This window comes from Coffea arabica, chromosome 1e (genome assembly GCF_036785885.1).
Source record: "Coffea arabica cultivar ET-39 chromosome 1e, Coffea Arabica ET-39 HiFi, whole genome shotgun sequence".
In the NCBI taxonomy this organism is placed as follows: domain Eukaryota; kingdom Viridiplantae; phylum Streptophyta; class Magnoliopsida; order Gentianales; family Rubiaceae; genus Coffea; species Coffea arabica.
In genome coordinates, this window is record NC_092311.1 from 45,282,290 (window position 1) to 45,309,789 (window position 27,500).

At 37.4% G+C, this 27,500-nt stretch overlaps 5 protein-coding genes across 9 annotated transcripts; 2 read left to right on the forward strand and 3 right to left on the reverse strand.

Annotated features, from left to right (window-relative positions):
• The first annotated feature begins 816 nt into the window (after positions 1-816).
• LOC113706287 (serine/threonine-protein kinase D6PK) lies at positions 817-6,238 on the forward strand. Its single transcript, XM_027228161.2, has 3 exons — positions 817-1,286; positions 2,113-4,036; positions 5,213-6,238. The coding sequence occupies exons 2-3, from the start codon at positions 2,328-2,330 to the stop codon at positions 6,078-6,080; spliced, it is 2,577 nt and encodes an 858-aa protein (XP_027083962.1). The 5' UTR covers positions 817-1,286; positions 2,113-2,327; the 3' UTR covers positions 6,081-6,238.
• Positions 6,239-6,971: 733 nt separating this feature from the next.
• LOC113706304 (uncharacterized) lies at positions 6,972-9,879 on the forward strand. The gene is made up of 5 exons (XM_027228180.2): positions 6,972-7,485; positions 7,629-7,764; positions 8,002-8,069; positions 8,144-8,230; positions 9,419-9,879. Exons 1-5 carry the CDS (start codon positions 7,093-7,095, stop codon positions 9,497-9,499), a joined length of 765 nt encoding a protein of 254 aa, XP_027083981.1. The 5' UTR covers positions 6,972-7,092; the 3' UTR covers positions 9,500-9,879.
• Positions 9,880-10,201: 322 nt separating this feature from the next.
• On the reverse strand, positions 10,202-15,663 carry LOC113706295 (neutral/alkaline invertase 3, chloroplastic). Its single transcript, XM_027228171.2, has 7 exons — positions 15,287-15,663; positions 14,356-15,081; positions 12,854-13,019; positions 12,537-12,748; positions 11,737-12,230; positions 11,606-11,654; positions 10,202-10,736 (listed from the first exon to the last, which is right to left on the reverse strand). Exons 2-7 carry the CDS (start codon positions 15,031-15,033, stop codon positions 10,413-10,415), a joined length of 1,923 nt encoding a protein of 640 aa, XP_027083972.1. The 5' UTR covers positions 15,034-15,081; positions 15,287-15,663; the 3' UTR covers positions 10,202-10,412.
• Positions 15,664-16,312: 649 nt separating this feature from the next.
• Positions 16,313-22,181, reverse strand: LOC113706314 (histone deacetylase 9). 5 transcript variants are annotated; one of them, XM_027228191.2, is made up of 14 exons: positions 22,006-22,180; positions 21,783-21,895; positions 21,569-21,686; positions 21,088-21,162; positions 20,783-21,002; positions 19,922-19,985; positions 18,654-18,746; positions 18,378-18,486; positions 18,195-18,244; positions 18,017-18,107; positions 17,652-17,722; positions 17,317-17,415; positions 16,885-16,951; positions 16,313-16,751 (listed from the first exon to the last, which is right to left on the reverse strand). In XM_027228191.2, the coding sequence occupies exons 1-14, from the start codon at positions 22,040-22,042 to the stop codon at positions 16,666-16,668; spliced, it is 1,293 nt and encodes a 430-aa protein (XP_027083992.1). In that variant the 5' UTR covers positions 22,043-22,180; the 3' UTR covers positions 16,313-16,665. The 5 variants fall into 5 exon arrangements, with proteins under 5 accessions (XP_027083992.1, XP_027084001.1, XP_071913899.1 ...); XM_027228200.2 differs by lacking the exon at positions 22,006-22,180 and having other exon boundaries at positions 21,569-21,696; XM_072057798.1 differs by lacking the exon at positions 17,317-17,415 and having other exon boundaries at positions 16,414-16,751; positions 22,006-22,181.
• A 1,614-nt stretch (positions 22,182-23,795) lies between these two features.
• On the reverse strand, positions 23,796-26,529 carry LOC113706349 (uncharacterized). The gene is made up of 3 exons (XM_027228240.2): positions 26,390-26,529; positions 24,176-24,332; positions 23,796-24,081 (listed from the first exon to the last, which is right to left on the reverse strand). The coding sequence occupies exons 2-3, from the start codon at positions 24,329-24,331 to the stop codon at positions 24,034-24,036; spliced, it is 204 nt and encodes a 67-aa protein (XP_027084041.1). The 5' UTR covers position 24,332; positions 26,390-26,529; the 3' UTR covers positions 23,796-24,033.
• Positions 26,530-27,500: the final 971 nt, after the last annotated feature.

The following is a 27,500-nucleotide window of genomic DNA, read 5'->3' on the forward strand; positions in this document are numbered from 1 at the left end:
AGCCGAATAAAAAATGATGCATGAACATATCTGCAAGATAAATATTAGAATTGGATGGTGTTATTTAATTTGGGTATATTTTGTCTGGTTAATTACGTTCTGTCCTATTGTTGTATCTGGTGCTGCATGTGACGTACAATCATATTATATTTACATGCACTAATTTTTTCAACCATGCAACAATATTATATTTTTTACATATCAAATAATATAAAAAAATATATCAAATTACAGGTGTAAACAACCTAAATAAATCGAATATCCCTAATATTTTGACGAATTTGAAATTTGGTTTGTGTTTGACTTTTTCAATTCTGGAACCGAGTTCCAACAAACTTTTATCGAGTTCAACTCGAACTCGAGTAAATTGAATTTTTATATATAAAAATTTTAATGATATACTAATCGAATCGAGTTCAAATCAAATTTAAAGAATTTATCAATATAAATTGCTATTCAAATTCAGTTCGACTAATTGAAAGTTGGATTCGAGTATTAAATAGGTGAATTCATCTTGTATCCTCGTATCAAATAGATGAAAGTTGTTGTTCATTCAATTCTTTTTTTTTTTTTTTTGTCAAATGTTGGTCATTCAATTCAATGTTCACAAAAGAAAAGAGAGTGCAGTCAATGCAGGCAGGCCAGCCACCAAATCACCAAGACCTCTCAAGTTTCGCGTGTACACTGTAGCGGCCACCCCACCCCCCCCCCCCCCCCGGGGTTCTTCCCCCGCAACCCCCTACGCTACAGCCCCCTTCCCTCCCTCTCTCTCTCTCTCTCTCTCTCTACCCAGTTTCTTCTTTTCTCTGTTTCCGCCAGTTGGTAGTAGAAACTAGAAACCAATAGTAGAAGAAGAGAGAAAAACTGCAAAAAAAAAAAAATCTTAATCCCCTTCACAGCATTCAATTCTCAAGCTAAAATGGCTATTCAATATCCACCCAGACATGGGATAAGTTCGCGAAGACCAAGCCCAACAACCATTTCTTCTTTCTCCTGTGTCCTTTTTGTTCTCTGAAAATCTCTTTTCTCCATAACTTAGCTGTTTTCCAGCACAAAACTTTTCTCTTGCTTTTTATTTCAAATACAGTAGTACTGAATACTTTGTACTTTTGTAGAGTATTTTCGCCTTTTCAACTTTCACTAGTCAAAAAATCATCCTCTTCATCATTTTCTGATTTTCTCCTTCCCCTGCCTATGTTGTTTTGAGTACTTTCAAACAAGTTTTGAATATATTTTAGCTCAATAGTGCTCTCATCCCACATAACTTCTCTGCCTACTTTCATCAGGTTTGCTTTTCTTTCTCCAATCGAGTTCTTATTTTGTTTTCTGTTATTAAGTTTAGTAATCACCCTCACCACAGAATTTTTATTGTGTTTTCTTAAATCGTTTAGTTTTCTGTTAAAAAAAAAATTTATAGTTGGGTTTTTGGTTATTTTCTTTGATACTACTTTTTTGTTATGATCTTATTTTTCTAGCTTTCCTGTTGTTTTAGTTTTCGTAGCCCATATGCCCCTTTTTGTTGATTAGTAATATCTGTTTTGCTTCTTTTGTTGAATGATATCTTCTTTCGAAATTAGTTTATAGATCCACTGATAATAAACATAGTTGTAGTTTCTCCTTACCTGAAAATTTTGCAATCCTTTTCTTAGTATTAGTTTTTGAATATCCGTTCTCGTTGATAAGGTGCAGTTATTATCATTTATTTTGCCTTAAAAGAAGAGGTAAAGTAGATATACAGTGTATAGTAGAAGTTTAAATGAAATTGGGTTATTGTAGTTTGGAAATTGTAATATGGTAAAATAAGATAGAGTTTATGTTCATCAACAAAAGTTAATTAGTCATTGATTGTCGAAGTTAAAGTGGTAGTTGTTCCATTGTCGAAAGCCAATTGGATGTTACCTGGCTTTAAAATTAAGTTAATGCGGTGGTTGTGTAGGATCACATCATATTAGCACTCATTGATATTTACCTTTTAGCAGCAATTCAGGAAATAAAATGATGCTTAAAGAAAACATCTGGGAATGGGGAGAATATTTTGATTGATGATATTTCTGAGCAATTACTTTCCTGAGTGCTTTTCATTTGCATTTTCCTTGGATTGATTGTGTACAGAAGTTGGATTCTGCTGATTGTGCCATTGGTAGAAGATCTTGATCAATAAGTGAATTTGGACTTCAATATGGCTGAGGATTCCATCAGAGGCTTTGAAGCGTACCTGGTTGAATGCGGTGGTCCTTTCTCGAATGCTTTGTCTGAGATGGGTTAATGTTAACTTTTGACACCATATCTTTCTTGAGTTTGTTTGGGAGGAGATAGGAGTGAGAAGTATGATGGCTGGCACGAGTGAAATTGTTCAGTCCGTGGAAGAAGTTGATTGTGAAAACAGATTAGATGAGAATGGTTTTAAGGACAAGGTATTGAGAACTGGGCACAAGTATTCTATAGAGGATGATATCAGCAAGCTTTTTGAGGCAATAGATATTAAGAATTCTCGTAGGGCTTCAGGTCAATCGGAAGGCCATTTTAGAGATGGATTAGATAAGAGTGCCATGAAAAGACCAATGCGAGTTGGTTCTGCTCAGGCATCTGGTATTGGAATTTCGGAGTCCACAAGTTTGAAGCAGGCACTAAGAGGATTATGCATCTCTCAGGCATCAGAGATGGCTGCTTTGAAAAAACGGCTGGCAAAAACTGGTATGTCTAGGCACTCAGAAGCAGGAAATATAAAGAGACTTTACAGGGCTGTAGTTGTTGAGGCCGGTGAATCTGGTTATCCACTTAACCAGGGTCGAGGAAATTTGGTGGAGATATCTCTTGTTCCAGAAAGCAGCACATCATTGAATCTTGTTGGCAACGCACACACATCTGAGCATATGAACAATATTGAACTTTCAAATTATCATGCTAGCTCCTCTACTCTTTCAGCAGATGAATTGAGACGAAAAGAAGAGTCGACTGAAACACCAGCTAAAGGTGAGATGGTTCCTTTGTCAATTTGCAGTGACCTTTCTAATGCAGAATTAGAAGAGAATAAGAAATTGAAAGTGGAGCCTTCACCAATTGGCCCTTCTGGTAACAAAAAACTTCAGATGCTTGATGAGCTTGTTCCTGTATCAATTGGAGTTCCAGATGCACCGTTTTGTCCAGACAAGGAGCAGGAAGAAAAGTTCCACTCTGCTTCTTGTTCATCAGTTTCAAGCGCAAACAAGGCAATCAAATCAGCAGCCAATAGTCCACGCTTAATTAAACCACTTTTTAGGGGCAAAAATTTTGTTATGAAGAAACTTATGTCCAACTCATCCACTCTGTCCAGTGGTTCCTCTCAATGTAATAGTGAAGAAGTTTGCCGGACCCCTGACTCTGCCTTTAGAAATGGGCCTGAAGAAAATATGGTTTCCCTAGAAATATGTAGTACGAGTGCAGAGGTGAGCTCAAAGTACGTGGACTCCAATCCTACAAATTCAGGTCTCGCTCCAAACAATACTAAAAGAACTAAAAGTCAATTTAGGCAGGCTGATGAAAGATCAGGGTCAAGGGAGAAGGGAGAGATATCACAAAGCTCGAAAAGTAGCATTGGAGACTACAGCAGTACCACGAGCTCTAGTGAAGAAAGCTATCTCAGTAGATCAAGCCGAAGTGGCTATCGGCCTCACATGTCAAAGGACTTGAGATGGAAAGCTATTCATTGTATTCAGAAGCAGCATGGATACCTAGGCCTCAAACATTTCAAGCTGCTGAAGAAGCTTGGTGGGGGGGACATTGGGAATGTCTACCTTTCTGAACTAATTGGCACAAACTGCCTATTTGCTGTGAAGGTTATGGATAATGATTTTCTTGCCAGCCGTAAGAAGACGAATAGAGCTCAAACTGAAAAAGAGATATTGCAAATGCTTGATCACCCATTTCTCCCTTCCCTCTATGCCAATTTTAGAACAGATAAATTCTCTTGCCTAGTTATGGAGTACTGTCCAGGTGGAGATCTGCATGTGCTCAGGCAAAAGCAATCCAGCAAGAGTTTTGCTGAACAAGCAGCCAGGTACTGTGTCAATCTACATAACTTTTTGACTGTAAGTGTATATGTTAATGGGAACCATGGTTTTGAGAGTGTTTTCCTGGCTGAATGCTTACTAACTTGATGCTCTGAAATGTTGGTTTACGTCCCCATTCGTACTTCAAGCCATATCCCTCACTTTATAATTCTCATGAATGGGGATAAATGAAGTCATTTCACTTGTCATGGAGCAATCTGTGTTAACAGGCCAGTTTTGAAACTTTGTCTCCAGCAATATTTTGCTTCAGAATCAAGTTTGGTATACTTTGTGTCGGATCTAGTTGATGAAAAATAATACTACCAAGAAGACTTTTGCCTATTATATGGGGGACGAGTTGTTTTTGATAACATTCAAAATTCTCCACTCAGTGATTCAACCAATCTCACTGCAGGGATTAACAGCTTTAGGATTTGATCAGGAGTCATTGATTCTTATGTCTCTTTCAGCTCTGGAAGATATGAAACTGTATGAATCTGAGTAATGCTCCTACAAGTATGTTAACTTTGCATCCAAATCAATTTGGGAGCATTAGTTTCTGGAATGTGGAGGACTAACTAAGCCATTGATTTCCTTTCGAGATATAATGACCAAAAGAAGTATGAGTACCTCATTAGGAATTAGCAAAATGTTCAGGAAGCAATAGACACAATGGATTATGTGGTACCAAAATCAACAAATACTCAATATTTGCTGTCTCAGGACCTTTGAAAAGGATGTTTACCAACTTCGATAACCCGACAAATACATTAAATTGTCATCCATGTGAATGATTTTGCTGTTTCTTGTGTTTACATGAAGTATTTAGGGATACTAGCTAGTAGTAAGCTTTTATTGAAAAAAACCATGACTTTTTTGACATAGAGCATGATTATTTTAATATAAGACCAATATGCTTCTTAATTTTTGGAGATCTGCTCCAATTTTCATTAAATTCAAAATCAAAAGAAGGGAAGGATTTAAAATGGCTAACTGATGCAGTTAACATGCACTTCTCAGTATGAACCTACAGGAAATTTTAGCTTCTGAAGGACATGACTAAAATCTTATCAAGTCTTACTGTTCCTTTTACTCCTTGTGTGGTGTCCTCGTTTAGAAAGAAGCACATGCAAAAAGCTTCATATATTATTTAACAGTAAGTTTTCTCGTGGTGCATGATGCAGGTTTTACATTGCTGAAGTTCTTCTTGCATTGGAGTATCTTCACATGCTTGGAGTTGTGTTCCGTGACTTGAAACCTGAGAATGTTTTGGTCCGAGAAGATGGTCACATTATGCTCACAGATTTTGACTTATCGCTAAGATGTGCAGTAAATCTCACATTGCTTAAAGCATCGTCACCTGTTGTGGAGCCTCCAAAGAGGATGCCAAGTCCTCCCTCAGAATCCAGCTGCATAGATCCTTTCTGCCTTCATCCATCCTGGCAAATGTCCTGTTTCAATCCCAGATTTCTATCTGCTGCATCGAAAACTCGTAAGCTAAAATCTGAGCTAGCTGCCCAGGTGAGTCCTCTACCACAGCTCATAGTGGAGCCTACTAGTGCACGATCGAACTCCTTTGTTGGAACACATGAATACTTGGCTCCAGAGATCATAAAGGGTGAAGGTCATGGGAGTGCAGTAGATTGGTGGACCTTAGGAATTTTTGTTTATGAGCTTTTATATGGCAAGACGCCTTTCAAAGGGGCAAGCAATGATGAAACATTGTCCAATGTGGTATCTGAGTGTCTCAAGTTTCCAGCAGGTCCCATGGTCAGTTATCATGCTAGAGATTTAATCAGACGGCTATTACAGAAGGAGCCGGAGAACAGGTTGGGTTCTGAGAAAGGGGCAGCTGAGATAAAGCAGCATCCGTTTTTTGAAGGCCTGAACTGGGCTTTAATACGCTGTACTACACCTCCTGAGGTGCCAAAATTTTGTGAGTTCGGAAGTTTGACTCCTGACATGGCATCACATGATAAGGAGATTAGCAAGTTTGTGAAAGAAAAAGGATGTAGGACGATAGGAGAGGATATAGTGTTTGATATGTTTTAGCACATACATATTTATAGGTTTGGGAAGCAATAGCGATGGTTTTTTCTTCTTAACGGGGCTTTCTCATCTTTGTTATAACTGACATATAGCATATACTGTACATTCATATGCAAAAGGATTGTTTTCAGGCATATTGAAGTATGATACATCTTCCAAAACTGTTGTCCCTGTGGTTCTTGTACCATCTCTATTGGATTTTAAATTGGAGAACTACCTAACTAAAGCTAAAGATCAGGAACATATAAATGATCGTTTAAGCAAATAAATTTCATCACAAGCATCATATAAATTCTGTCTTCGTATAAACATGCAGAGGGGAAAACAGAAGTCTACCTTGTATTCACACTATCCAAACAAAAAGATCAATACCTTCATTTTGCCGTGTTTCTGTTGCTACAAAAATTGTGATTGTGTTATAAATGCTCTTGGTAGAGGACAAAACGTCTTCTTGTCTTGAAGCATTCTCATGGAAGCAATCACCTCAGGAGACCTTCTTGAAATTATATATTCATTTAGAAAGATAGAATTAGAAAAATACTAAGAGCCCATTTGAATTGCTATTGTAAAAAAGAATTTACTATCTCAATTTGATGTACGTGTGATAAAATGATGATTTAAAAATTTATTCATAAAAATTTTCTGAAAAATAAAGGCAATCGAAACAAGAGCTTGATCTCAAACGTGCCAGAGCTTTTAATGGGAGGCTCTCAGCCAACCAAATCAACTCCCATTGCCAAAAATCTAGCATGGCTAAACCCTTTCTTTTTTGGGTTTTCTCTCTAGTCCTCTCTCTTCCTTTCATTGTGTACTTTTTATATGACAATTGGCAATTTTTCTTTCAAAATTTTGGCAATTTTTGACATGACCTCAATAAATTTTCAAATCTTGAAATGGCCCACAATTACTAGCAAGAAAAAGAGAAACTGAATGCCTCTCCCTCCAGACAGAACTACAGAAGGACAGCAAGAATCTCATCACCAATTCACCATTCCAAAATCACAGGAAAAAGCTAATGAGGGCCTTGTACTACTACACATCATTGGCTGCAGCTTCAACAACTCCAAAGTTACCATATTGCCACTCCTCTCCCACTCTTCTTCTGCCCCCACCAAAATCCCAGTTATTTCCACCCGTTCCAAAAAAATTCCCATTTCTTAAAAGCCCCAGAAACAGTGTACAAAACAAGAAGAAACCCTTGAATCTAATAATCAAAGCAACAATGGCCTCCACACCGTCAGCTGCAGCAACTGACTCAAGGACGAAGCCTTTTTCAGTTCTTTTTGTTTGCCTTGGCAACATATGCAGAAGTCCAGCTGCTGAAGGTGTTTTCAGAGACTTGGTGAAAAAAAGAGGTCTTGATTCTAAGTTCAATATTGATTCTGCTGGCACCATCAATTACCATGAGGTAGGGAAAAAAATTACCCTTTTCATATTTGTCTAATATAGTGATGTTGGTTGGTGTTTTCCTCCTTTCTGTTTTTAACTTATATAAATGCATTTCTTTTTTGTGCTATTGTTGAAATTGTTGTTGTTGTTGTGTATTTTAAGGGTGATCAAGCTGATCCAAGAATGAGGGCTGCCTCTAAAAGGCGTGGAATTGAGATAACTTCAATATCAAGGCCAATTAGGCCCTCTGATTTTATAGAATTTGATCTTATTTTGGCAATGGACAGAGAAAATAGAGGTTAATATACACCACTATGACTTATCTGTTGTCATTCTTTTATTTTAGTTATTGGATCATCAGTGCTTCGGTAATATGCCCATGGTTTAGGCTGATGATATAGTCTACATCCTGCAGAAAAAAGAAATGAATTTAGTAGAGTACAGTCAACCTGTGAAAATTCTTTACAACTGGTTGCACTTATGCTAATATGAAATGAAATTTGTTTATCTGATATCTATGCTGTATTATATGTAGAGGCTATACTTTCAGCATTTGAGAGGTGGAGGCATAGAGAACCTTTGCCTGCTGATGCTGCTAAGAAGGTTGGTTGAGGACGTGTGTTCAAAAAATAGACAAGGGTTTTGTAATTATTTGATAATTTAGGTTGATTCTGCAGGTCCGACTAATGTGCTCTTATTGTAAGAAGCATGAAGAAGATGAAGTCCCAGACCCCTACTATGGTGGACCACAGGGTTTTGAGAAGGTAATAGATATAAAATCTTTTGCTGAAGGTGCAATGATGACTTTGTTATTGTTGTCATTTTTTTAAATATTTTTGTGTGTTTTTGTTTTTGTTGAAAGGTGAACTGAGATCAGATGCTGCAATACTATTTTGATGTTGCCATATAAGAGCTTTTATGTACTAGATTGGTACATATTCATTACCTACTTCTACACTGTTACAACTTCTGTTGACTAGTGTCACACCTTCATACAAATTTCACTTTATCCCCATTGGTATGATGGACCAAATCGAATCACTATGAATACACAATCAGCCATGTAAACACTAGGATGTCCTTGAAGGCACATGGATCTTTACATTCCCTAATGGATGAAATGTAGGAAGCTGACAATGAGGTTACTAGCATATTGATATCTATGGTTCCTACTTTCCTAATTAGCTTCCTTGTATCTGTCTCGGTTGGATTTTGGAGAATCATGAAAGTGAGAGGAAAGCCAGAAGCAGTGAAAATTAAAAATGTTGTGTGTTTTATACATGCATTAGGTTGAATCCTGTTATTGATAAATCATTCATGAAGCCTGACGTTGGAGAATTACTAGCTGATAACCCCTTGTATTTAAACTGGCCTTATAAAGTATGACGTGCTGCTTTTATTGAGTGCAAGAGTAATTGATGTTTCACAAGCTAGGACAACTGAACCTGGATCCGCCTGTTTTACGGCTGCTGTAGAATGCATTTATCAGGAGTATGTTTAGACTTTTCTGAATGCCTCATCCAAAGGTTCTTTTTGGGAATTCTGCTTTCCTCATTGTTTTTGTAGTGCCCGCTCTTAATGCTTCTGAGTGTCTTTCTTTTTGCTATATGGATACCTTTTATTTATTTTTTCTTTTTATAAAAAGATGTGTACTTCCTTTACGTTGTTTAGTGGTAGTCCTAGTTGCTCACATCCTAATCTTTGTCCACGAATATTTTGGTCATTGCAGTCCATCATTAGTTCAAGAGATTTTGAGTTACCTAAGTAGTTGTTAGATGATTCTGGATTTCATTTCTCTATCTTGGTTGTGGCACTCCAGTTATGAGATGACACAGTGTCTCATACATACAGCCCTCTTGCTACTTTCTGCAAATGCTTGAATATTAAGCATAAGACTTCGGAGTGTATTTTTTCTAAAACGGATTCTTTTTAATTTTCTTCTTTTATGGCAGGTTTTGGATTTACTTGACGATGCCTGTGAGTCACTGTTGGAAAGCATTTTATCAGAAAATACAGAATTAGCTGATTCTTAGATGCATACTGCAAGCCGATTCGTCAGAAGATGAGATTTCTGAGCATCATTGCTAGTCCAAAGATGCTTCGCCAACTAATCGACATGAATTATTTATTACAAATTTGCTTACTTTCATCACGGGGTAGATGAGACACTGATTACGGTCAAAGCTTGATGAAGTAAATTCATAAATTTGCGTGTATGAAGTTGGTTGTCAAGCCAAACCAACATTATCGAAAGCTGCAGTCTGGAATGGGAAGTTTTTTCCCTCTGATGCTCTTCTTTTACTTGGCTTAAACATTTCTGGAATTGTAAAACTTTTGATGGTGAACCTTCCTGTTTGACGATGCTGGATTGTTGATGAAAAGGGTTCTTTGTACCCCTCTTGGTTTTACAAAACAGGGATGCTACATTTGAGCCCCTAAATCCTCAATAATGACTGTAAAAGAGGAAAGAAACAAAGGCGACGCTTCAATGCTTGGTCATTTTCTGTAGAATTCCAATCAACCTGTATCAGGGAAATGCCACAGAAAGCATTTGTGCCAAGAAAGAAATGAGGAAACTATAACAATAACTGCAATTGTGAATCCACTTTAAATGATCTCATGTGGCTCATCTTAATGGATGCGGGAATTGGATGCTTCGTGGTAGGGATGGCTCTAATGTGGCATCAGCTGACTTCTTTTCTGTCATACAGCAAACACTTCATCAACTGAACTGGTTTGGTCACAAAGATGAGATCTATATACAAGCGGGACAAATAGACCCGTGATTTTTACTTGTTAAGACTGTTATGTACATGAATACGTAATAACACAGGATAAAAGCTTTGCTCGAGTGCCACAGATTCGTTGTCGCCAAAGGGGGCTAAGCTTTCGGCATATCAAAACTCTTCTCAAATTACGAAGTTGTATGGTCCTTGGGGAGCTAATTCATATGATGTAACTCTGCTTCAATTTTCTCCTTGGACGCTTCTTTGGATTAGCACTAAGCGCATTTGAGAGTGCATTTACCAATTCCGAATCTTCTACGTTGATCAGCTTCTTTGCTGCCTTCGGATTGGAAATAAGGAGCTTTGCGACGAGATATCCAGCAATGGACCAGGTTTGAAAGAGTCGTGCCTGTTTACCAATAAATCTTGCTCCCTTGGTGTCATAATATTCGGGCCACTTGTCTCTTGCTATCCGTCTCTCGGCAACTTTGATAGCATTTTCAGCAATCTCTGGCCGATTCATCTTTATGCATGCAACGGTCAACTGAAAAAAAAAACAGTAATTTTCATGCCATCAACATATAAATTACGAAAAGCATTCGAGATGAGATGGTTAAGAAAATCTTCAAATGCCAGATTCAATTGTTAAATGGCCAAATGCCGACTCAACTATCAGTAACGTTATTGGACAGGCAACCCAACATCTATTACATGCTACGAGGCATGAGATTTAGAAAAAGCAGCAGTTCTTCCTTTAGTGAGGGGCACAAGGTATCCATCTAACGACAAACTTGTACAAGGAGATTCCTGATATTCATTGTCATCTGCTAAATGAGAAAACCATAATCCAAAACCCTCTCTTTGTCCCACTGAAATCAATTGAAGAAAGTTTCTGAACTAATGCATGACTAATAGAGAAAATACACGGTAGTACGTGGTTAAGCTTGCTCAGCATATTGCAAGCTTGAGCTAACAAACTTGTTTAGACCCCCTTCCTTTCTCCAATTCCTTGTAAAAGATAAACACATGACTTGTCATCCAAAAGGTTCCAGTACCATTGAAGAGGAATCTTACCTCTCTTCAATATCAATCAAGTATGTAGAGCTCCTAAGAAGACACAAATTTCATAATGCTACATCTTCTTAATGGTTTATCCATCTGAAAAGCTCAAATCTGAGTGGATTGTTTTCAAAAGTAGGAAATGCATGTGTCATCAACACTAACTCAAATTTGATATAGCTGCATCTCAAGACAAGCAAGATGCTATCTAATGTCTGACAAACTTTGAGGCAAAATCATGAATTAATTTTATTAAGCTCCAGAACACAAAAAAGCACTGGTGGACTGCTGCAGGACAAGTGGTATGAAGAAAAGTGGCACGAGTATTAAAACAATAATGAACATAATACCAACCTGCCAGAGCAGTGTCGGCCATGCGCCTGCATTGTGGTAAGACCAAGGCCTGCATCAGAAATTTCTGCTTTGAGAAAAATTCGACAATTAATAAAGAAGAAAATAGTATCACAAACGACATGGATAATTACGTGTTCTTTGGATCATAGCCCGTAATTATTTGCCACTCCTCGCCCTCAAGAGCTGGGTAACATATCTTTAATGGCATATTAGCTACAATATCTTCCCATTTGGCTTCAATAAGATCTAGTATGGCATGCGACTGGTCAGTGGTGGCGAGACTACTAATAATAGACCACAAATTTCCAAGAGAGAAGAAACGAAAATCCATGTGAGCTGGCTGCAGGTTTCCAATGAAATAGCCTCCTGTGGTGGGCATCCATTCCACCAACCATGGAGGTATCTGATCAGGGTATATGTTGAACTTGTTAACTGCATCATAAGAGTATTCTTCAGTCGTATAGCGATATATTTCATTGAGTTTCCTCATATCGATCCAATAATACTCTCTGATGTGAAACGATAATGCTACGAGACGATTATTGAGTGCTCTAATAAGGTCAGCTGATGCTTCCTCAGGAACAAGCATCTCACGAGCACAAAGTAAGGCAGAATAGAACAATGCCTGAAGAAATCAATAAATATCACATGTCGAATTATGCTAAAGCTCTGAAAGAAGGATATTCAACTACATACAAAGTGATTTAAATAAAAAAAGAAAAACAACGTTGAGTCCTAATTTTTGTGATAGTTTCAGAAGTATCTACATTGCTTAATAGTCGCACAAGTATCTACGTTCCTTAACACCAATAATCACACCCCAAAAGAATGCACTCATAAGCAACTGTAACTGACTGACGGTAGATAAAGGTGTTGCAGATGATATAAAGACAATAAGTGTGGATCCAGAAATGGATATAAAAATGAAAACCTGAATTTCCAGAGGATGGCCATGAATTCCCATGCGGCGATCTATCATGCAAGAACCATCAGTAACTAACAAAGTAGGAAACATGTCAAAACCATCTGCAAGACATAGCTTCAAAATCATCTTAATCCCTGTTTGAACATCAACTCGCTCCTGAACTGAAAGATCACCAGAAAACTTCCCATAAGCTCGTAGCAATATGATCCACCACAGTCCTTCAGGGACAAAAGAGGAAAACAAAAGAAAATCAATGTTAATACAGATTACTTAATCTAAAAGAATCTTTATTTTCTACATGTCATGCAAGAGAAACTAGTTACCAGAGTCAACTGGTGCTACCCGACCAATTGCTGCCTCTCCAAAATCTGGGTCCAAGACCTCTTCTGTTGCAGAATCATCACCATCAAGTGGAACAGTACGCACTTTAAAGCTGGCAGGCATCAATCCTTGACCTGGACTATGACAATCCATAGTTTTCTCCCAACTCTATTTATAACAGGAGAGATAAGTTACTTAAATTGTCAAACACAGTTTCTCTGTCAGAGATAATAACAAAATTTAAACAGTTCTTTAACCTACTGGATTCATAATCATTCCTCTAGCTTTATACCTATATTATTTCACGAATAATACGTACCAAGATCTGACTTAAGAAAGAACATATAGACTGGCACCATATTCATTTCAGGTACTTGTGTAAATGACATTGAAAAAAATGCGCAATCGGGCTGGCTGAAAAATGGTGGCAAATCCCAGATTTGAAGCTTCCCACATCCCCCCTCCCCTCCCCTCCAAAAAACCCCCAAAATAGGAAGGATGTTGCAAGCTGTGTACAGCTAGACCTGGAGTTACTTTTTGATTCAAGAAACCTTTTAGAGAATGAGGGGACCTAGTTTTGCAAGTAAAAGCACTTGTCCAACAGTGACATGAAAGCTGTGGAAGCCTTGGCAAAGCAGACCTTGATGTATAACCAAGAACCACAGCAATAATGCAAACCCAAGAAAAAGTGCCAACCGATTCAAGGAACAATAGCTACTATTATCATGATACGGTCTCAGCCAATAAGTCAATGTGTTAACAGCTTAGACTTTGAAAGCATGATGCTGTATTCCAGTCTAAACTTTGTGAAGAACCAACATAACCAATTCAGCTTGTAGCATCCTAGCAAAGGTGTTTGCAGATGAAGAAACAAACTTCACATATCCAACTATATCAATTTCATATGATTTTTAGGGTGTGCATAAGACTTCTCCCTCTTAAACCTTTATTAATCACTATTGAACTTCTCCTCTGTTATCACAAACTCAGCCATTATTCCTACTACACCAAAAATACATGATACCATTTTATGTAAAATTGTACAGTTTTCTACCAAAATCGTCTTATGCATAACGATGCTAGTGGCAATCATAATAGGCTTCTATAAATCACGCCAAACGAAGGAAAAGAACATGCATACAAAATTTGCTCGCAAGAAGAACACTAGGAGTACTATCAAATACTTAAGTTCGCAACATGAGAAGAGGCAGTGATGATATGAGAAACGGAAGGCATACACGTGCTATTGCTCAAGGATCACCATGTACCTAAGAATTTATTCCTCCAAGACAGAAAGGAGCAATTTTCAACAATCAGAATCAACACTTTCCCCTCTTTTCTCATTCTATATTCCTCATCAGTTAGTCTGAGAGTCGAGAAACTGTTCTTCATAGACTATGCACGTTGTTGACTTCGCCAATACAATTACATGCTCAAAATATCTCATACATTAACTGGTGCAGATACATAAAGTGTGAGAAGTCTCAAAGTGTTTGTAGTTTACCTGCAACTGAAGGGTGTGAAGAATGAAATTCCGAACAATATCATACTCTCCTTTAAGCAGAAAAGCCATCCCAGAAGGTATGAAGTCCCTGATAAATATCTGATCATAGTTGAGAATGTTAGCAGCACTCGGATCATTTGCAGCAATTGTTCCTATAGGATTACCACAATAATACACAATGGATGCTCGCAACAAGTTCCATGCTTCATCCTCAATAGAATTAATTCCAAAACCCTGCAACGTGTCACTCATTTCCGAAGCTGCAGCAATTTCATCATCAGAAGTAATCACTGTCTTCTCATTATTCAGCAGTTTAGGCCCTTCCAAACTTTGCAAACTCGAAGGCTCCGACATGCCATTCACTGATTTCCCGCTTCCAACCTCAACGATTGCCTGACTAACACTCTCAGTCCTCTGGCATTTACAACTTAAAGTCTCCAAACGCCTATTAAGTTTCCCCACACTGTATAATCTGCTGATGGCACCACGTCCTTGGACCCTCAAGCATCCTTGAAAATCTACAGGACCCTTTAGCTGTTCACACAGAATATCCTTATCCCATTTGCCTTTCACATAGTTCTTGACTGAAAAATATGAACTTGATCTTGTAAAATATGACTTTGTAGTAGTATAGTGGCAGGGCACCGCCCCAAAGACCAACTGTATCGAACTTCCCATTTGCGCTACCAATTTCAGAATATTGTTCCTCTGGACATAAGCACAAGTCTGGGAATAGGCAATAGAAATTATCAGCCTACTCTAATCAGCCAACTTAGTAAAAACACAAGAAGCAGTACACAAGCGCAGTGGCAAAACAGAGTAAATCCCATTATACATATCAAAATTGTCAAAAGGGAAGAACAAGAAATGAGTACAGAGGGTTATTTAACAAAAATCTGGACTGGTAAATGGAGTGAAAGGCTTTACTTACTTGAATACAAAAAGTTCGAGTTTTTGAATAAGCAGACACTGTTCTGAATGCTCTTCTGCTGGAGATAATTTCAGGGTTTAAGTGAGGGTGTAGATTAAGCAGCGGGGATGATGGTTTGATGGGGTTTCTTTCAGACAAAACTCCAGGGGCCAGTAGGCGGTACGCTGGGGCCAAAAAGAAGCCAAGGCGAAGATTCTACAGCAACTAATGGAGTCGAGCTTGTGTTTGCAGTTGTGGGTCTAATTTGTTCTTCCGTGGAATTCACGGCAGGCACTTATTGCCTGCTAAATTGCTTGATTCAGCAGGCTCTGAGCTATCCCCATTGTCGTCTTGTCTTTGAATTCACATTTATTTCCTTTTTCAGTTTTTTGGTATATAGCCACATTAAGGTGGAGATTCCTAGAATATATCGGCCTTAGAAAATTAGGCTACAGCTTTTTCTTCTTTTTTATTGGAAAAAAATGTAGCCTAGATTTAAATAACATTTTTTAATTATATTTTTTCTTTTCTTTTATTTTATAATAACACGGTTTGATATAAATTGATACTAAAAAAATAATTTTTATACAAATATTTTATTAAATCTGTACATAGCATAGAGTCAAAGTGCTAATAAAAACATATAAAAAACGAGTTAATATATTAGCCTAAACATGCTTGCTTTTCTCGAAGTTTCATCAATTTGTATATAAAGCATAAAATATGTTTGCTTATTAGCGCTTTACCTTAAGTTTAATTCTCTGTCAAATTAGCATGCGTTTTTCACAAGCAAGTTTATAGTCCTACACCAATAATTACAGATTTGATTAAAATTTTCGCTACATAAAATTTTGGCAGATGATTATCCTCACATAAAATTTCAATCTCTAGGTCCTGTCGGACCTCTCTCCCTAGTGTAAGCTAGAATAGAAGTAAATTAGACTAGATGTTGCCATCTGATAAAAAAAAAAAAAAAGACGATTATCCTCACATTCGAGTTGTCTAACCACTTTGGCAAAATTATGAAATATTGTAGAGATATTGGTCTTATGGACATCAACATATAGATTCACATTCTGTGTTCAAGATCACCAAGCTTTAGTACTACTGCATTAACATATTGTGTCACTATTAACTGCTTCCTCCAATTACAGCAAAGGCATGAGAATTACCTACCCATCTCAAACCTGTCAATACTTGCAGCATAAGAATTACAAAGGCATGGATAATTTACAGAACGTTGCGCACAGAACAAACAAAAGAACAGGTGGAATGCTCCACCATCCCTAGCACGTCTGAGGAACCTAACATCTATCTTCTGTGCATGCCTCTTCCCGAGCTGACACCTAATCCTCCCAAAAGAATAGAAAGTTCCTACAGTTAATTCTACAATTTACACATCACATATCCTCCATGTTATGATCATTGTCATTGTCACCGTCATAATATTCATCATCACGCTGGATTTGCTTGTCTTGGGTATGTTCTGCAAAGCAAGTACAATAGAAAAACTAGCAGAGTTAAAATCATCTTTTATTAAGACGAGATCGCAAAACCATGCGCAGATAAAAAGTAATTGCATTCTTTAGTGATTTGTTTAGCTTGGCAGTTCCACTTACGATCCATGCGTTCATCAGGATTCTGCTCATCTTCATCAAAATCAGGCAGGTAAAAATCTGGAGGTACCTGCAAAATGGAAGACAAGTTTCGTCCTTCAATGGCACAATCATGTACTGGATACAGCGTACAGTCTTTCTCATCAACCAACAACTATATTGAGTGAAGGAGGTAACAGATCATTAAAAACTACAATCAAAGCTTTACATCACCAATCAGATGGCAGTCAGAACCCACAACCTCAAGGGTCTGTGGAACCATAGATCTACAGAATGTATTTGTACAATCTATGGTTCAACCATCAATCCCAAAAGGCATAACTACCTACTCACTATTCTTGTTTCAATAAACTCGAGCATTTATATACAACACAAATGGCTCATATTTTCTTGACAAGATGGTATCCAAAATTTTGAAGTGTCCTATCAAGTTACCTCTTGCATCTGTACACTAGGAGCATGTTGTATGTAACGAAGATTTTCCAGTACATTCATCTTTATTGTGCCAAGATAGGACTTGCTATTAAGGTTTTCCTGCTCAATTAAGAACATAGGAAAAAAAAATTAATGACCATTGAGGAACACTTGTCAAATAATTGTAATGTGAACTGCACCATATCAATCAGTAAAACTGATCAATCAAACTTTCAAATCGGAAGGTCAAATGTGACTGAAAACAGTCTTAGGCTTTTTCAAATAACAATTGGAAAGATGCCCATTAAACAACAACCAATCTCAGGCACCAGCAACCAATGAAAAACTTCACGTACTATGTGTCCACCAGGAATCTTCAGCGAATAGTCTGGTTCAAAAAATTTGATGTAATCATTTTCTGGGATCTCTGCAAGAATAGGGAAAATTCGAGTCACTTTGCCATGCGGTAACATGCAATATAAGGAGTGCTTCCCCTATCAGTAATCTCACTACCTCCAGTGTATGCTGGAGGATATGAATAGCTACCCCAGAGAAGAAATCTAAACCCCCAGAATAAAGTAAATTCCAATCCGTAGATGGACCATGTCATAAATAAATAGCATCAGAAGTCTTCCAATTCTAGGATAAGCCAATCAGAATAAATGCCAAAGGAACAGCACAAACTAGCAGAATTGTGAGGAAACCATAATTGCACGCATACCATTAGGAAGCTCCATGTCTAAAAGAACTCCAGTTTCAAAAGCCCAGCATCTAGCAACATTCTCTTTGGTGTATCCTCCACCCCCAGTTATCTGCAGGAAGGATTTCTCCCTATAAGTGTAGTCTATGGGACTGCATTATTATTTAATTTCAATTTAACTATCCAGAGACAAACTTACCAGAAGGGGCAAATTGAATTTCTTCACAAAACGAACGCATTCAGCATGCCCTATTACATGCATAGATATACTAAAATTAAGATTGCAGCACTTAGCTTACAAAAAGAGAAGATGCAATAGGATTCTAAACTGCAGACAAGACTGGTAGGGAAAAAACTATTTCAATTACAAGTAGAATAGCACCATCTATAGAAAGGTTGAAGCAGCCCAAACGATCCCCTGCGAGAGAATCTGCCCCACATTGGAGAACAATTGCCCCAGGTAAGTATGTTTCAACAACCTTCGAAATAATCTACAGAACATAGCGCAGGAGAGAGGTCCATCTTAACAATATACCACAATTTTGAAGTAGTCCAGCAATGCAGAGTCATTACAATAAATCACAATTTTTAAGCAGTCCACCAGTGCAGAGTCATTGAAACAACAAGAAAGTATAAATACAACATTTTCGTCACTCACGGTTTTGAAGAGTCGAGTAAAGCTGTTATCATCTATTCCATCCTTGAGAGGGACATTGATGGCATAAAATTTTCCTTCTCTTTCTCCAATTTCCTTCAGAATACATGCAAAATGTGAATATCACTCATTAATAAATATATGAATGATAAATAAATTGGTAAAAAAAAAACCCAATAAGCCCATCCAAAATAAAACAGCAAGACTTAAATTGGTGAAAGTCAAATTTAATGAAAGAGTGGCATAGCTGGTGGTACTATATAGATGACAAGCAAAAAGACAGCTAAAAGTATAAAATGAAATTGGAATACCTTGACATTTTGAACATATATGACTATAACTATCTTCTAGTTATTTGAATGCAGTATCATGATCTCCAAAACCATTCTACTATACCAAATTGCAAGGAGTTCACTACATTAGATTAAGTTAAGAAAGTACATGAAATTAGAACAGCTTTGCATATTAAAATTGGAGGATTCAGGCATGAATAAACAATCATTATTTTAAAAAAGGAACAGAAAGCAATCTAAAAGAACTGAACAGCAGAATGGCACAAATCTCTCATTGTGCCCGAGTACAAGGTAGGTCATTCCCCAAAATTCTTCCAGAAGAAGAAACTGGTATAATGCTAATAGACTTAATGTTTTTATACAGAAAAGTTCCATCTTAAACTGCACATAAGCACTCCATAGCTATAGACAAGTGGATTGAAATACTGACTGGGGTTCTGCCTTCAGAGGAAGTCCTGAAGTAAGTCATGCACAGACAAGGTAAAGCAAACCAGTCACAGAAGAACATTACACAATGGATACTTGCATGCATCTGCCATCTCAGGAACTACTTCTCTCAAAAGTCGGTTTTGTCCTCTTATGGGATTTATTCTTCTCGTCAGTGCCCAAGGTAGAAGAAAGCAATACAGAAAAGGGGGAAAAAACCAGTTTCTCATAGTAAAACAATCTATCAGCTACATCATTAATTTCTTAGTTATCTAAAGACAAGAAGACCCACATAAAGGTTAAACGCACAAAGGCCCCAGAATCAAGAGCTAAAATACATGTAACATCTATGATAGTAAAGACTTAGATTTATTGCAGGAACTCAATGGTTACAGAAAAAGATTTTCCTGAGATGTGCATGTTTAAGAGAAAACCTTTGCATGTTAACCAAAACGTGCTCACAGATAGAAACTAATGATGTTACATGAATCTATGAATTTTAATAGCTCATCAACTGTTCCTGAAAAGCAAAAGATAGTTAAAAGCAATTACCTTGACATCACCAGTTCCAGGAAAAAACATATCGCCATACTTGTGGAAACTAACAGTCATAACCCTGCCAAGTAAAAGTATTCTAAATCACTTGAATAAACAAGTAATGAGTCATGTCACATGTTCCATCATTAGCAGCCATCTCTCTACAAAACCGAAGTGTATTCAAATGTATAGGTTAACCGATATCGTGGGCTTAAAGGGTAGACAACAATTCCAGAAACTAATGGCAACCAGCAGAGGTAGCAGATATCTATACCTAAGATCATAATATGAAATACACAGATGTTATCCCTTAGCAGTGCAATCTGAAGTAAACTATACATGGATGATGAAGGTAAGATGCTATCTTATCCATTGCAACATATACTGCAATAGCAACTTACATTCTGGTCCATGGTAACACAGCCAGTTTCAGTGATAGATAGACACAAGAACCAAATCCAAGGACTCATTCTGGTAATAGAATGTGTACAAACAAATAAGGATAGGGCATTCAACTAGCTCTTATTAGCTGAATAATATTGAGCAATCCAAAAACAGGGAAAAGTGAAATTCATTTTTATCCCCTGAAGACATATGTATAGGATTCAGCAACAACCCTAATAGTAGATTCTCAGAGTTAATTTGATCTAATTACCATTAACTAAACCAATTCATTAACAAATTAATACATATTAAAATAATAGAAAAAACCCCCACTCAAACAAAATATCAAAATGGAAAAACTAAATATCTAAACCTTCCTATGGTATTATGCTGAATTCCTTCCTGAAGTAGATAAGATATAAACTTTCCTCAGAGCTCCAAAAGAGGGGAAGGCAAATAACAATCTTTAGACACAATAAAAAATTTTATTACCTATTAGTGAAGTAAAAGGCCTCTTCTACACCATCCCCATGATGCACATCAATATCAATGTACAGCACTCTGGCATGATGCTTAAGAAGCTCCAAGATTCCAAGAACTAGATCATTAATGTAACAAAATCCAGATGCCTCACACTTCTTGGCATGGTGCAATCCACCAGCCCAGTTTATGGCAATGTCACAAAGCTCATTATTCAATCTGTGTGCTGCATCTGCAAATCAACAATAATTTAGAGTCAGCAACTGTACAACAACTAAGCTCAAGTAAGGAACAATCCTAAATTATAACCAGATTACCTATTGTTCCTCCAGCATAAATTTGGCAAAACTCAAACAAGTTTTCGAACACAGGGCAATCTTCGCCGAGATTATCTGAAACAAATAATAAATGAGCCTCGTAAAATAAAAATCCTCACACAATACATGGTACATGAAACAAATAAATGAGAAAGAATCATATCTGAACACTCTGAAGAGCTATCAGAATTGTAATTTCAGTTGACCTATAAAGATAGAAAAAGTTTTAAGCTTTAACCAATTGCACAAGATAATGGACAGCTATAATCGCCCTTTCATTAGCCTATAGGGGGAAAAAATCAAAACTATGATCAAGCAATCAACTGCAGTTCAGCCCAAATAACACTAAACCCTCAGATTAAAGCCAAAAAGTTCCAATTTTGGTACTCCACCAGCATACTATAGACCACAAATATCCATAAAAATATGAACTTGCAAACAAAATCCTACAAAATTTTGCGTGAATCATCACAAGTCTTACACTTCGCCAATTCATTAGGGAACAAATGCTCAGTGCTGGGAGTAATCCTATGCAGAAACTCCACATAATCAGCCGAATGAAACTGCGCTAGCTCCACAGGATACGCTTTGTGCGGCCTCTGCATTTCACTCCAAAAAAATAAACTTAATTCAAAAGATCAACAAAAAAAAGGGAAAAAAAAGAACAAGAAGAAGGGGAAAAACAAAAAACTAACATAAACTTCCATCTTCTTGTGGAGTTGATAGGCGAGAACTAAATGATGGGTCATACATAAGCGATGCGGCTTCATCGGATGGTTCGGCCCAAAGTATACGTTTCCCACATCCCCTGTATCAAAAAATTATACTGAAAAATATGAAAACTTTTTGCATAAAAATGGGTGCTCTAACTTTCTAAGCATACTGAAGGCTAGGGTTTATGGTGAATCTTTTTCTTACCGTCATAAAAGTAGGAGATTCTGTCCTTGGAGCGCATTTTGATGGCGGAGACGGAGAGAGAGAAGGAGGGGAGAAACAGAGGATTATTCCTCAGCAGGTTTTCATCATCACGAGGCTATCAGCCATTGAAGAAGCTTCCTGGGACCGTCGAATTAGTTAGTAGTAAAAGCAGCAGTAATTTCTTTGATAGCTCAGATTTCTCACGCCTTTTTTCAAATGGGTGAAAAAAGCGTGTCAGCCTCACAAACTGTTTGAGGGGATGCCTCCACACCCTGATCCCGCCTTAAAGACACTAACGAAGCGCTTCCGTTCAAGCTTTATTTGATTTGGCTAAAAATGTTGGTAAATTTAAGCTTGGGATATTACTCTCCTATTTGTAAATGACGGTACTTGCACTTTTTATTCGCTTGAGAAAAGTTAAATTTGCCCCCAGTTTTTGCTTTAATGAAAGAATAAAAACGTTGCCGGCTTTTGAAGATTGCTCGGGATCTAGGTTTATTTGCCGAACTTCTTACTTTCGTAAGAAAATGTCAAGAAAAAACATACCACTGGGATCGTCTAGCTTGGGTTTGTGGGGGTAGTTACTTCTTAGCAGCAACAGCCCGTGGAGGCTTGGCCCTTGTCGGGGCTTCAATCCCACATCGGTCTTGGGGGGATGGGTTTGGGTAGATAAGTCCCCTAGGCGTCTTCAAAAGTTGCCGGCTTTTGAAAATTGCCCGGGAATCTAAGTTTATTTGTCGAACTTCTTACTTTCGTAAGAAAATGTCAGGAGGAAAGAATAAAAACGTTGCCACGGCTCACTTTCGACAAGAAGGATGATTGTTAAGTTTAATCCCCGTTTGGATTGACATATTTTTAAAAAATTAACTTTTCAAATACAATATTACAAATAAAAACATCTTCAAAAACATTTCATCCACATAATATATCCAAAACAACTCATAAATATATAAAAAATTAAGAAAAAATAAATTCTACATCATCTTCTTCCACCCGTCATCACCACCCCTCCCTCCTCCTCTCTTCTCCCTTCCCTCTCCTTCTCCCGAATTCACATGATCAACGGGCCCAAGAAGCGCAATTGACAAATTATAAAGTGCCATTAACGTTTCAGCTTGTTAAGACAAAAACAAAAACAAATTCAAACGAAGCTTATTGTTCTGTTCAATATGATCCCGCTTATCTTACAATTTTACACCCATAGCATTAGCATTGACCTGCAGATCTCCAATATTAACAAAGTCTGTCGTTACTCTTTGGTAGGAACACAACCCCCTTACTACTACAGGTAAGGACTAAATTGAACGACAAGGTGAGAGGGATTGAAAATAAGAGATCTGAACTCAAGACCTCCCATATACCCCAAAAAAAAAAAGAAAAAAAGAAGCAGCCCCTGTTACTGCACTACATCTTTTTCAGATTTTGCTACAAGTTTATGAAAACTAAAATGGCAAATATGTGGTAGCATCCTATTTCGGAAAAGTGAGAATTGCTTGCAGTTTGCTCCTCTCCGCTATACAAAAGCATCTATCAACCAACCACATCAAGCTAAAATTACCAGAAGATAAATGAGTAACCTCATTGGAAACTATCATGCCCTTGCATTACCAAGCCGGCACTCGCTTTACCTGACAAGGCATAATTTGCACTTGCAGTATCTCCTGAGGCTGAGGATTTTACTGAAGGGGTCACGCAATACGAGTTTGGCATTTCGCCATGCACGATACGAGTGATAGGCCTCATAAGAAAAATGAGCCGTATCATTGCGATGCTGTGATATAATAGTGCCATAACTGAATGCCACAGCAAGCTTGATTACTTAAAGTTAACCATGTATTCAAAGAAAACCACAGAAAATTGCACTGAATCTTTAAAAGAAGAAGAAATACACTCAAACAAGTTTGCAACTCAACAAATTATTAGCATTTGAAAGCTAAATACTTCAAGAACGAGTAACAAGGTCCAACTCAAGTTTTAATTTGAAGGACAGCCACTATCATAAGGGGCCCATTATCAGAAGAGGCATGTTTATTCCTTCTTTCCAATCCCATGAGACATATTGTAGATACCTCTTGCCTGGACAACACATGGAGGAGAAAGGAATGCAAGGCCTGTTAGTACTCATAATCCAGAAAATGGAAAAAAATCTCGCGGTACAGAGTTAACTTACAATCATAAATGAACAGGTCGCCGCCAAAGCGAGAGGAATGGCAACAGAAGTGATCTTATCCATAGGGTGTTTGAGATATGTGTGCTTGTGAATACTTTGGAAATACTTTTGCTTCTCAATAAGCTTTTCTCTTGGCCTAAAAGGTGCTTCACTCATCCTGCATAATTAAATAAGGTAGACAAGTGAAAAACTGTGGAAAGGAATGTTCAATGACGTACTCATGGAAATAGATCAATATTGGTAATGCAATGCTATAACATTTTGATGAAACTTGTCAAAGTCATCTGCATATTCAAGTTCTCCGACACAAATAACAGGAGCAAAATAAAGGCACAGCCCAAGTAACCACTATGACATACATCAACAAGCCGCCATCAGAAAATCTTTTTGTAGCTTGGACCATGAAATCTTAAAACTGTTCAAAATTTAATGTGCCAGTGAATCTGACACTCAAAGGTTTAGTTCGATCAACCTACTTCCTTAACAATTTGGAAAGTTACAAGGACCATCAGTGACAATTCAGGACAGAAAATCTCCAACTGAGAGATCATCCAAAATGAATGGGATCACATAACTGTAAAATTGCTTTCACCAGATTTTTATGCTTGACCATAGCAGGTCTGACATAAGGGTATTATAAACATTGAATCTTCCCATCCAATATGTCAATATAAACCACCAGTACATGTTTCCTGCCAAGTTAACATTTATCTCCCAAGTCAGAAATGACTGGAATATGCCGCTTCAAACAACAGATTACATATAGCCTGACATGGCAACCACCCAAATTATGCCCAACTTGCTAACCTTAGCAACACCGCACTGTTTCATTTAGATGCCACAAAGTGTATGCACCTATGATATTCCTGGAACTGAATTTAAAGACTAGTCGAATCATTCATGGTGAATACACCCCTGCTCCATTATTAACAAACAAATGCTACCTACATTAGTCATGATACAAAATTCTTAAACGTTCTAATTGTTAAAAATGCCAAATATCTAGGCGACCAATTTATCTCCTCAAACAAAGGACAAAAGAAAATATTTCAATGCTAATCAACCCAATGGACAGTATACTCAAGATAGCCATTAAGGTGAAAGTTATTTCCGGCTAATAGTTTCAGCCTTGATGTTGTTAGAATTATTTGCCTAATATATATTATTTGAATTTTTTTCAACTAAATTTAGCTTTAAGGTATTTGAGTCAAGAAGTTTTCTGAACTTCTATGCTTAAAGGTAACAGCCTAACCTTCTGACAATTGAGGTTGGGATAACCGAGGATCAACTTAAGTGTACACCTACCCGACCTATAGTGCCACACAGACAAAATATTCTTCCATAGAACTATTGGTCAAAGTACCATCCACTATAAATTCTAGTCGCACGCTCTCTGTCACTTGATCAAATTCTTGTACGAGATAAGCACCTTCAATATTAACCTGCCTTGAAGAATCACAGGCTACCAAAACAAGGACACTAACACAGAATTACAATGTCCTTGGAATGCAACTTATTTTAAAGAGTGGACATCAGGTAGAAGATAAAGAAGCTTGCATCCTTACTAAACGCAGATATGATTATTCACTTTTAAAATTTAAACTCCCTTGATGGCACCCAACACATTTTGATTGAGCTTTATCCACTACACTGGTAGGCAGTATCTGCTTGGTCAAAGAGTTCTTATCAAAATTGAAGATAAAGAAGAAAATGGTTGCATATATGACAGAGATAATCAAAATTTTCAAGCAAAATAGTTGAATGAAGAGAAACCGTAGACTGATGGCAGTATTGCCGACGTTACAGTTATCATCAATAGCACTTACCCAAAAAAAAAAAGCACTAATTGATGTCCACTAAATGCAATTTCACTAAAATCATCCCTCAATAAGCTTATTAGTAATATTTCTCACAGAATTAGATGAAAACAAATAGAACCTTATTACAACAGCTACAAAAATTCTGCACCAATATCAGAGAATGTAAATTTATAATTCAATAACAGGAAATAAAAACTATAATAATCGTATTCACTATAAAACCAGATCCATTTAACTAAAAGCAGAACAACCAATTAGTCAGGGAGAAAAATTTGTCATCGGAAGATGCAATAACAGATCAGCGAAAGGAGAATTAAAAGACAAATGAGAAGGTAAATTAATGAAAATCCGATGAGTTGAGGCATTGAAATAAGGGGTTTTTAAAAGGGCTTACTTGAGAGAAAGTGGGGAAAGTAGAAAACTCCGGTGAAGACGAGGGAGGGGAGGAGCAGCCGCCGGCCGGGAGGGAGGGTAGAGAAGTGATTAGACAGCTGCGTTGTGGCGAAGACTAAAATACTAAAATGAGTGAAAGGGTGGAAGATTGGCGAAGTTTGTTTCTGCCGGCCGGATCTGACGGGTGTTGAACTGGAAATGGGCCTGTCGTTCAAGATCTGAGAAACCCATGTTTAGTTTGTCCGTAGTTTGAGTGGCTTTGCTACTGGACCCAATCAAGCTAATGGGCCCAAACTTACTAAGAGATTTATTATTTGTTTAGAAATTAGAGGCTTATTGAGTCATCAAATTAATCAAATAAGGCCTTGTTTTTTTTATCGTTGACTTGTTCGAGCTAGGCACACATATTTTGATAAGACAGAAGTCAGTATTATAAATAAATTAATTGAAAATCATTCAACACGATTTGTTTGATAAAGAAATATAACACTGATGCTATGCAAATTTGTTTGTATTATATTTGGATATGTATTCTAATTTTTCTAATATAATACTACCTTTCTTTTGTTGGTTCCAATGCAACTTACCTTATGTACTACTAGCCTTCTTTTTAGATTTCCTTGAAAAAATCCCTATGTTTATCTTGTTTGGGGAAATGAGTACTAGTGGCACATACATTTAGGTTGGCCCAAGAAGAGAGTACCCTGCTGAATTGGAGGAGTTTGTGGTTAAGTCCAACAAAAAAGAGAAGATAAAATTTCATTCGAGGTTTTTGTTGTTTCTTCCCCTGTTATCGAATCTGTATTGTGTAGTTTACCTCTTCCACTTGCTACTGTGGAATACTTTAAATAATTAATCAGAACTTAAGTGTGGAGAAGCTTTCCTGTTTGTACACTAGAGAAAAACAATGCCGAAGACGTAGTGTTTTGTCTCCGGAGTCATGACCTAAGAACTTTGAGTTAATCAGTTTCAAGGTGCAAGCTAGCTCTGCACATTCGACAGATATGGCTATTTGCTTCCAACCCCCCTTTCTCTTCTTTCGGCCTCTCTCAGTCAGCTGCATCCACTTCTCCTTGGCAGTCTTGCATGTGTTAGGCCGAAGACGAAAATTG